General features: G+C 29.7%; 1 protein-coding gene across 5 annotated transcripts in view; it reads left to right on the top strand.

Annotated features, from left to right (window-relative positions):
• Window positions 1-395: 395 nt before the first annotated feature.
• The window catches only part of LOC145293166 (uncharacterized), a 333600-nt gene continuing 321959 nt past the window's right edge, over window positions 396-12036 (top strand). The window contains exons 1-2 of one of the 5 annotated variants that reach the window (XM_080139622.1): window positions 396-827; window positions 1506-1582. In XM_080139622.1, coding sequence (XP_079995748.1) covers window positions 634-827; window positions 1506-1582 — 271 coding nt within the window. In that variant the 5' untranslated portion in view covers window positions 396-633. The remainder of the gene's footprint in view (window positions 828-1505; window positions 1583-12036) is intronic. The other 4 variants (XM_080139625.1, XM_080139626.1, XM_080139627.1 and 1 more) reach the window with 4 other exon arrangements.

Genomic DNA, 12036 nt, shown 5'->3' with positions numbered 1-12036 from the left:
CGGGCGGCAAAAGGTCTAGATACGCCACGCCACTGTATCAACCTGCATTGTAATTAAATTTAACTTTTAAAATTCTATTAAAAATAAATAAATAAACTTTAATTCAAAGAAAAATGAAAACTTGTTTTTCACTTTTCTTTTAATTAAAGTTTTTTTTTTTATTTTTTTAATTACGTTTTCAAAACCAAAAATAGAAAAAGAATCACGGCCAACAACAGCAGCAAGGTATATAGCTAGTTTAAAATATGTTTCGAAATAAATAAATAAAACATTAACCATTTGTTAATATTATTTCTATCGCTCTAATCTTTCTTGTTATATTCACAACAGTTCGACCAATGGAATCCTCAGCCTTCGTCAGCAAACTCTAGGTTGTCAAAGAGTAGCGGAATTTTGAACGGAAGATCTAACGAACGGAATTTCGAACTGAAATCTGAACAAGAGTAAAAATAATGCATCTGAAGAAAGTTGAACATTAGATTGGCCGCCGAAACGTTTAAATATAACAACCAAGATGAGAATAGCAGTCCGAATAATCCAAATATCAATCTTTGTCTAAAGAAAATTTCGAAACATAAAAAAGAAAAAACTTGTTAAAATGTACAAACTTTTTCCAAAAAGTTTGTTTAAAGAATGTCCAGTGGGAGTTTGCCGGAACAGCGAGATGACACTTGCTTTCCCGGAGGGAGGTTCTATATTTATTCAACTTTTTTTCTCTCACTCAGCAATGATAATAATATGGCCGCTGCTGCGGAAATTATCGGGGAACCTTTGCCCGAACATTGGACTTATGGGGTAACTGCCGACGGAAGGGTATTTTACATTGAGTGAGTTTCATCTCATTATTCCTCACTATATCGATCTTATTGAATTATTATTACTATAATCCTGGCCGATTTACAAGGATCGTCTTTTTCACTGATCATTGCTTCCGCAACTTTATTTTGAGAAATGACAAGTTGTTGCTTTTTTTTTCTTTCTTTTTAATCAGTTTTGATTACTTTATTTTTATTTATGTAAAAGAAATTGTTTCAACAAATATGAAATTCTACGATTTCCATATTATTTTGTTTATTTTAACTAAAAACAATTAGATTGTTATTGATATTCATTAAAAATAAATCACGTTATCAAGCAATTTTAATTGTTTTAAAACTATGCAATTAATATTAAAATAAAATTGTTTTAAGGCGACAAATTAAAAATATCAAAAGAAAATAATTATATATCTTCTCATTTTCCTTGAGTCTTTATGACACTTAAAACTTTAACTGAATTATCTGTGTTGATTATTTGACTCGCTAAACCTACCCAACGTTGGCCGGGTGAAAAAATAACCCAAGATGTTTATAACGTGTGGAGCCTATACATTGTGTTTAACGTGTTGAAGTTTTTTGATGATTTTATCGATACATAAATGAAAACATTTATTATAATCCGTAAATAAAACGGTTTACTTGTTTTTCTTTGCAATCGCATTTAACTTTTTATTCTTTTCAAACCAGTGATTTACATGAAAGGACTTCATGGGTCCATCCTGTGACGAATAAACCCGCAGCATCAGGTCTCCTGTCTGACCCAGGTAAGTTTGGATTTCTGACAAATTTGTAGATTAACACACTTCAGTGCCCTCCCTGCTTCAATAAACTCCTACATTTTTTTTGTCGATTATTGAAAAACTTGTCCGAAAAATAGATAAATAATTTTAGAGTGCGTGTGTGGATGTGGGTGGGGGAGGCAGTTTCGTATAGTATTTAACGTAAAATGATCCCTCTATTCCAGATCATTATATAGGGCAGTTAACCATTTTCTTTTTACCACTCACCCTAAGTCCAAGTGTCAAAGTTGTAAAACTTACACGTAACCGTATAAAAAGGTACCCTCTAAAAACAAACAAGAATTCACTCATAAATGATAAATTGGTTAACTGTCCTAAACTGCTAGAATATCCCAGAAATGTAGGATCGCTTTCAGATTAGATTTATATACGAAACTGTGATCCACTCACTATAAATTTTTAAATATTTGTTTGTGTGTGTGTGTTTTTTTTTCTGATAAACTTTTTATTGTGCTCACATGTAATCACCTAAAAAGTGAAATTTTAAGGGAGGGAGAAACGGAGGAGAGTAGTAATAATACCCCTTTTCTCCTTTTTTGATTAAAAGAAAATATTTTTTTATGCAAGTACGTCACAAATAAGTAGGTAAAACAAGTTGCCCTCCCCACGAATGTAATTTATGCCCGGTTACCAAACTTACTAAGTTGCTGTTGGGTTTTAATGTTTTTTTTTTAATTTTTATTTTCTTATTATTACTAATCATCTAATTTTTGGAAATAGTTTCGTCACCTAAATCATTTAGAGTTCACTCTAAATGATTTAGGTGACGAAACCATTTTATTTCAGAACAATAAATATAGGCTGTTTTTCGGCATATATCTACCACTTGTTTTGTATTTTTTTTCCAAATGAATTTAAAGCGAATACTTTTCTCCTAAATTTGAACGAAAACCAAACTAAATAGTTTAGCTATGCCAACGATCTCTATGCTACAATTGAACAAAACTTAACATTTTTTTGTGTGTGATCTTTTTTTTTTTTTAATCATTTTGCATTTAATTATTCTCAGTTCTATTAAAGATTTTAGGTGATTTGTTAATTCAATTTTCATTTTTTGTCTCAAAAAAGTTCAAACGTTTGCAACATTTTTTGTTAAGTTTTTGATTTCCGGGGTTTGTATTACTGTACACACAGATTCGAAAAAGTTGTCAAAAAACAAATATATAACAAATAAATGTTATTAAAGGCAAGATAAGTTACTTTTCTACCAAACTGGATATATTTTTTGTGTTTTTATTCAATATAACATGTTTATTCAGCTCGAAAAACATGCAGTGTTTACCGATGTATTCAAAATGGCGCCCGCCCGACTCTCTTTAACACGGTAAGTTTGGGAAAAGGTGTTATAAATAATAAACTAGCCAAAATACTATTAAAAAACCACAGAATATATGTCAACTTATGTCACGGTAACATATATTGAGCGAATTTCTAACAGTATTTTGTCTAGTTTATTATTTATAACACCTTTTCCCGAACTTACCGTGTTAAAGAGAGAGTCGGGCGCCATTTTGAATTTTCCAATACATCGGTAAATACTGTATGCTTTTCGAACTGAATAAACATGTTACATTGAATGAAAACACGAAAAATATATCCAGTTAGGTAGAAAAGTAACTTATCTTGCCTTTGATAACATTTATTTGTTATATATTTGTTTTTTTGACAACTTTTTCGAATCTGTGTACACTACAGACTGTACACTGTACAGTAATACAAACCCCTGAAAGGTTTACAGGCCTAAAGAGTTCAGATATTTTTTTATCGTTTTCGTTAAGCCCCACTTTGTTTACATGCCATTCTGCGGAAGTGACGTCAGACAAATTTTAAGGTACGGATGACCAACACTATAATGTAGTTTTTTTTTGGGGGGGGGGCGAAGTTGTACAACCATCACCCCCCACCCATGCGTAATTTCTATACTGGTATGTTTATTTTAATTTTTTTTCACTGGATTATTATTGATTGGGCACTAATTAACCAGATTATGAAAAAAAAAAAAAAAATCATTTCGACATTTGAAAGGTGTGCTCACTTTTTAGTTACAACGTTCTGTTAAACCGGTCACTCATTTTTTTTTTTTTTTTTTCTGAACACAGAAGTGTCTTCGGGAGATATGAAATGGTCTCATGTTGACGAACCAATGTATCGGGAGGCGTACGACGAATGTTTATACTGTGGTGCGGCTGGTGCGCTACAGTACTTATTGAACCGCGCTATCTTTAAAATAGTATTTTCAAGTTAAATTAAAGTTTTACGATGTCTTTTATTAAATTGTTAGGTGAAAGTACATAATAGTTAAAAAAACAAAACAAAACAAAACAGTAAACACCCTCCTTTCCCAATGTTAAAAATGACTTTCTAAATAATAACGTTATTTCAGCACGGTTCAATGTGCCGTAATTAGTTCTTTCCGGAAGTAATCATTATCTTAGATAATTTATCTAGTTTAATTTTTTGAAAATTATTTTTTTCCTTGCTTCGGTCGTAGTTTAAAAATACTGATTTCTGCCGCTTCTACACTATTTGGACAAAATTTCGGAAATCATAATACTGAATTTCACATGAAAACAATGGTATCTATGTATTCCTCGTATCTTTAAGATGATTATATCCAAAAATTACGAAAATCGATAAGGTAGAAAATTATTTATTAAAGAAAATAAAAATAGAATTTGGTGACAACGATCGTAAGACACAGGGTTCAAAAGGGAGGTAATTTTCCGTTTTGATTTAAACAAGATGGCGGCAATTTTTCACCTGCTAACATAATTAAAATTGTTTTGTTTAATAATTCAGTAATATGTAGGTAATTTCGACTGCATATTTGGAAGCTACCATTGTAACAAAATCAGTTAAAATCTCGTCATAATTTTGTAGAAGCGCCAGATTTCTCCCTCTGATTCTAACGACAGGTGCCAGAAAAATAAAATAGCGTCTCCATTTTCGGCGATAAACTGTAGTAGTACCCAGAACACCGACCAATAAAAAAAAAATTGGGGGGGGAGGGGGGGTGCGGAGTCGCTGACAACGAATCTAATATTCGAACCCGTCGCAAATTTATCGTTAGCATGGTATTAACTCCTGGACTATTTTGCGCCATTTCACAGCCTTCGTTAATGCTATGCGCGAGCAGTTCTTACTAAAATTTACCTTCGCGCTCTCACGCATGTAGTCACGTAACGTTTCACAAGGCGCATGAATACATGGCGGACACTTTAAATTGCAAGAAATATTTTTCATAAAATAAAAAAAAGCTTTCACCTCATTTAAGAGTCAAAATTATGCTGTCAGTAAGTCTTCACGAGCGGTTTCGGTTTACATAAAACATTTTTATATTTTTCATTTTTTTTTAAGGGGGGTATTCAATGATAGAACTTGTATGGTTTTTAACAGGTTCTTCTACAGTATAATTAACCGTTTTTTCTATAAGTAACGTGCCGACATCAACCGAGTCGGAGAACCGTTTAATATTTCACAAAAATTCTGTTTACATTTGGGAGGAAGGGGGCGGTGTTATGGTGATCGCATTAAAATCACACTCAACATGAGAACCGTAGTACGATGAATTCAAATAATCACTAATCCTCATCTCCAAAATTCAGAAACGTAAGCATTGTTTATTTAATATTTACACACAAAAATTATAATTGCAAAAATATTTCCGCTTTTTTTTTTTTTTTTTTAATTACATTTTTATCATAATTTTTGTATGTAAGATTCTAATATTTTTTCATACGAATGAATATATAATCCTTAGCATGACATAATTTTTAAATAATCTTAAAAAATAAAAATTTAAAAGCAGGAACATACAAAAATGAATTAAAAAATGCTAAAAATGATACAAACGTTCAAGATAGGAATGTATGGATGTACGGCTGGGAAAAAAAAAAAGAAAACCAGTTGGTTTTGCACACCTCGTCATTTTTAGATTAGCTTTTTGACTTTCTGACATTTTGGGTTTCTGTTGCACGACAACTTTTTGTTTATATTCATTGTGTGAATCTCTCGCTTTTGGAGGCTAATTAAGCAATATTTTTTATTTTATTTAATTCAATATCGTAGGACTTTACTAATTACCTTTGAAATAGTCAAAGAAAACTAATATTTATAATTCAAGGGATTTTTCCATTAAATTTTGGAAAAAACCCAATTTTACTTTAATTCAAAAAATGTTGTTTTTTTTGGGGGGGGGTGAATCCAATGTTGTTTTAATTCAAGAATTGTTTTATTAAAATTATATTTTCTTATGCAGACCCTTCAATAAATGTTTTTACAATTCTATATTGATACATTTTTATACAATAAGTGTTTTGGTTTTACAATTTTTTTGTGTTTGAAAAAAATCTTGTCTGTTATTTATTTGCTGTATTATTTGACCAAGAATAAATCTCCTCCCCCAACAATGGTGCCGTCTATGTTATGCAGAAGTGCCAAAATTATGATAAACCATCTTTCAAAATTATGCCCCCTATCACGTTTCCAACAATAATGCACACACCTATTAGAAAGTAGTACGATTTTTATTTTTAACAACAAGCTATTTCGGCATGAAATAAAAAGGTCATGTGATCAAGACGAAAGTGGGACTTGTGAAAATTGAAAGCGTTGAGAAATGGAAATATTGAAGGCATAAAGAAATGAAAATATTGAAAGCATAAAGACATGAAAATATTGAAGGCATAATTCAATAATACAGACTTTAGGGGATTTTTTTCGTAATGTTCCTGTAAAAAAATTTTTATTTTATTTTTATTGTTACAAATTACGATGCTTATTTATATAAAAAAAAATTTTAAAAAAAAGCAAAACTAAATTCTTGCGTTTTTAATTTACTACTGAAGACCATAACTTAGTAAAGGTATTTTTTGTTTAAACAAAATAATACATTTCCACTAAGATTTAAATAAAAAATAATTAGTTTATTATATTCCGCGATCATTATTTGATAAATACTGAAAATTTCATTAAAATTGGTTAATTTCCTGATTTTTGGTGATTTTTTTTTAAGTAAAGGAGGGGGGGGGTCAAAATGTTTATACATTTTGAGCATCGGCATTCATTTTGGCCGTACCTATTACAATGTAAGTTCATTTAATAAATATCGAAAATTTCAGAAAAATACGACTATTTGATTTTTGCTAGATTTTTAAAACATGGGTGTGTCAACGGCTTAAAAAACGTCACTACATAGGAACGTTGTTTTAAAGCGTTGATAATGTAAACACTTTTTGTTTCTCATTTTCATTATTTTTGTATGTTGTAAATTTTTTTTTTTAAATATTAGCAGTTTATTTGAAGCTTCTTCTTTTAAATGGTAAAAAAGTTAGGATGATAATATTAAATTAAATTAGTTATATCGTGTTACATACAGAAGAGGGGAAGGTTAAAACTGTGGCGCGCGTTGGGGGTACATATCGTACAAAAATACCGAAAAATTAAATTGTTGATGTTTATCTAATTTTACCTCAATATTAAATTATAATTACACAAAAACTATATGTATATATCTGTTAGGTTTAAAAAAAAAAGTTTGTGTACCAAAAGTTAGGCAAATTCATCCAGTATTTGATGCAAGTCTGGTCCACAAGTAATCTTTTTTACTATAAAAATCTGAAAAAATATCTTTATAATGTACGTACTTGTCACTGCATGAAAATGTCATATTCCAAAAATCACGTAAATCAATCAAGTAGTTTTTTTTTTTTTATTTAAGAAAATCAAATATTATCAGACGTTTTATCGAAGATTTGCTACACGCCATCTTGTTTGAGAGATAACGGCACTAATGACCCCTGGCGGAAATAAGGTGGAAGTATGGGTCAACAACGGCAGACCATTGACGATTTTTATTTGTTTTTTTCTTAATAAATTAACTTATTTAATAAATAAATAAATTGACTTCTTTTAATAAAGAGAATGTGGAAAACACTAGTTTTTTTTTTTTATTTGTTCGTCTGAAAACACTTTAATTTCAAAAATGTTTCATTGTGTTAATTTTTTTTTTTTTGTATTATAAAAAAAGTGTTTTCGACATTTAAGAAAAGAAAAAACTTAAACTAGTCGATGGTTCAATGCTCGCTTAATAAAGTCTATTAAAAAAAAAACGTTTTAGACATTTTCGTTATGTTAATTTCTCATTTTGTATTTTTCTTTAATTCCAATTATGTTAATTTATTATTTTTTATCGTTTTTTTTTAAATTCACCCCCCCCATTTTCAAGTGTCTATTAAAAAGTAAATAATTAATTTACTCACCAAAGTTTTATATATCACAAATGGAAGAGAAAAGGTCAATAAATAATATATTCAAATTTAAAACAAAAAAAGTAGTGTTTTTTAGAAATTTACCTGTAAAGTCCGAAGTTTAAAACCTTTTTTAAAAAAAAAAACACTTTTTTTTTTTTTTTTTTTTTTTTTTTAATGAAACCTTGATCCTTGCTCCTTTTAATTGAAAAAAAAATTAGGGCTTCAATGACATTTTTCGAGGAGTTATAAGCTTGGAAAGACGGGGTGGAATTATTCACTATTTTTCACGAAATTTCTGACACACCTAGTGTAGAGACTTAATTAAACAGACAAAAAATGGCGTGATTCAAGCGTAAAATCGCTACTTTTAATTTTAATTTTTAAAATTTTACTGGCTTTACTTACTGTAAATTTCAATGTACATTAATATTTCCCACCACAAGTAAGTAACTCCAAACGTTTTCCTGTTATTTCTTTATAACTACCATATTGCAGGTGTCGGCATTAAAAAAATCGATTAGTATTCGCTAAATAGTAAATAAAAGAAAATGTATAAGTCATATTCTAGGTCAGAAATACGTACAGACACACGAGAAGTGTTGCCACAATTTTATTAACATATAAATTACATGTTTCATATTTGTTAAGGGTCGATTCTGATTCATAAGGAATGATTGAATACCTAGTTTTGTTTTTCCTTTTAGTTAAAGTAGTGTACTGAGCAACAAAACGGTAACTTGATAAAACTTCGTATGTTGAACATGTTTAGATCCGCTTGTACGTGACACCACCTGTTTAGTTCACCTGTTGTGAGGGGGAGAATGGTCCTTCGTCATTATACACACATTCCTAGACCCCCCCCCTTTTATACTTTATCTTGAAATTGAAGGACCTTCTTAGATTTTGCTTTGTGTCTGACTCATTCGCAAATCGTACGTTCGGCTATCTTGAGCCCCTCCACCCCATTTTAAACCTGTACATTTTTATGAGAAAAAAAGTTTAAATTTCATGTTTAAAATCACTTTCTACATTTTTATTAATTTATTTCCTCTTTTTTTACGAAAATAAAAAAAAAAAATTCGCCATTTAAAACTAGCAAGACCCCCCCCCCCGGAAACAAAACCCAAACAACAAAACGCACATTCCATCGCATGTGCACGGGGCGTTGTAGAAGTTACTCAAACGACTACAACAATGAAAACCTGCCTAACAACACACCGTGCGAGAATTTCAAGTGACATAATTTCCAAATAAATAAAGCTAGCCTTCATTTAATGTCTATCTCAATAACCAAGCTGACAATCAAGAGGAAATAAACACAAACTATGTCTACGGTGATTATTTTGCACAACACACATCGTGACAATTTGCTGAACTTGGAAATCTGTATCAAATTTTCAACAGAAGCTTTTATTTAATCCATTGATTCCTAAATTTGACAAGATGCACTTGAAAAAGGTTGGAGGTTACATCGGTGAAAACGGTGTTAGAATAACATTCAAGATGTTCAAAATAATACAAATAATGCTGATTTAGTATTTATCTCAATTCTTGAAAAATGCTTATAATGTAATGATGTAATAGCGGTTATAAAATCGGATAATGTGTTCAAGTCTATAGGATTTAGTTGTACATGTCCTGTCTATTTGTGTGTTGTTCTGCTTTCATGGCTAAAATATTTGAGTAGATTCGATTCTTCTTTGTCACTTTGTATACTTACCCTATTGTTAAATGTGGTCATCCTAGATGTTTTTGTCTCCAGACATGTTCATATATTGTTGGATTACTGAGAAAAAAGAAGAAATGGATACAATGCTTCTAATGTCTTCTTTTGATTAGTATTATTACGTTTTACACTAACTGCAACAAGCAGGAGGTATTTACTAGAACACCACTGATAATTATCTTTAATGTCCCAGCACACTATCCTGGCCTCAGTGGCTGTTCGTGCATGTAGAAATGCTGTTTGATTGAAATCATTTTATTTTGTACTAGCTCTACTAACCCGGCATTACTCCGGATCCATTATGTTAAAATTTGTTTTGTAAATATTCGATGTGATAGATGCCAATAGCTAAGGGAAATAACTCTTATTCTTTTAGTAAGGGTTGTAGTTGATTTTTCCTTTGAGATGATTTTTTTTTTAATGGACATCTTTTGAGACGAGGCATAAAGCCATTTGATGTAAAAAGCTAACAAGAATCCTTAATAATGTGTACATATTAATACACTGTCAGACCGACACAAGTATTTTAAAACAAATTGTAGCAAAGTCCAAAGTCTATTGCAACTGATATGGTCAAACTAGGGTTCACAAATAAATAAATAAATAATAACTATAATTCTGAAAACTGAGTTTTAAGTGTTATTTTTAGAATCGTTTCTTAGATGGTTTTGACAGATTTAGAGCAATGTCCACTTTTTTTTTCAATGACTTGATAATGATTAGACTCCAAACTTTCAGATTTCATTGAGTCTTCATCATTGTTTTAAAGTTTATTGAGAGTAGGGGTAAAATATTGTATCATCCAAGCTTATAGTAAAACAATTCACTAATGGAATCTGTCTTAATCTTTAGAAGTAAAATGTATTTTAATTTTGTAACATTTCTAACATGATGCAAGCATATAAATCTTTAAAATGTGATCTAGATTATAGATATTCCCATCTTCACACATTCCATGTTGGAAACCATGCCAAAGACTCAATGAAAGAAAAACATGAGCTATTATAAAATTAATTTATGACTTAAATTAAGCAATTATTTTCATTTATGCATGATTTTTAACATAAAGCAATCAAACTATGATATATAAATTTTTTATACTGTTGTAGGCTAAAACATCTGTTTTATTGTAAAGGAATGGATGTATATAAATTGTTTGTATATAAAACACTGATCACTGTAGCAGAAAAATAAACATTCTTTTGCGACAACACTGCATCCAAGATAAGATGCTGATATGTTATCTGTTTCGATGAAAGACAGCATTCTGAGAATTAAAATTGACAGCAATTATATTTCTTCTAATCAAAACGAATTCAAATTATTTTTTAAGGGAATTATTTTAAATCTTAAAGATACAAATAAAACATGTTTAAATGTTTAAAACTTTTTCAATGCATTTTTCACTGAAATTTTCTTTATATTTATGAAACGAAGAAAATCTACTTAAAAAAATATGAATTTTATTTCCTTAAATTCTAGTATATTTCAGTTTTATGGAACTAACCGATAATTGCTCCTATTAACCAAAGATGGAATCAACAAAAAATTTCGGTAGTGTCTTTAGGTTCCTTGAATAGTTGAATCTTTATTGAAACTTATTTGAATCTCTACAGACAAATTTATCTTTAGTTGATGTTTGACAACTAAATATTTTCGTTTACTAGCCAAACCCATTTGATTTTGGAATATGACGTCTTTGTTTCATGACAAATAATATGTACATCATAAATATTTTTTTATTTTTTTTTAAATAAGTGTAATTCTAAATGTGTACCAAATTTTACGCTGAGCCTTGAACGTATAAACATTAAAATTTCCTCAGATGTTTTTAAAAAGCCATTTAAAAAAAAAACGTATATTGTTCTATTGAACCTTTTTATTGTTTAAATAATTTGACTTTGCTTGTTTTACTTAAACAAAATAGGTTGTAAAGACATTTTTCACTCAGCAATGAACTTTGTAAGATTGTCAGTGAAAAAAACAGTCACCAAAATATAGTGGTGAAACGATTTATCGGAATCGTTAATCGTAAGAATCGTGTATTTTGGGGGAATCAGAATCGCATCATTAAAAAATACCTTAGATTTACGATTCTTTCATTACGATTCTCTTATATTTTTAAGTTGAAATGTTTGAAGTGAGATAATGCTCTCAAAAATTTATGATACAAACGTCATAAAACTTTTCATAACATATATTTAATATGATGTACAAGAATTTTATTAACTACTTTAAAGTTCATCATTATTTATCTTAATGAGTTTCGAAATTTCTTTGAATTTTTTTCTTTCTTTAATTCTTTGAATTAAAAATAATTTTTTTTTTTTACTTTTAGCTTAATTTGCTTTTATATTTCACAATTTCGTTTTTTAGTAATAAATGGTTCTCTACATTGATAACCGACCTTGTGTCTAACTCTGCTCTCGTGGGGAGGCAAG

Source organism: Euprymna scolopes, chromosome 14 (genome assembly GCF_053919585.1).
Source record: "Euprymna scolopes isolate OS-2025 chromosome 14, ASM5391958v1, whole genome shotgun sequence".
Classification (NCBI taxonomy): domain Eukaryota; kingdom Metazoa; phylum Mollusca; class Cephalopoda; order Sepiida; family Sepiolidae; genus Euprymna; species Euprymna scolopes.
The sequence above is the reverse complement of the archived record's forward strand: the minus strand, read 5'-3'. Positions and strand labels throughout refer to the sequence as shown.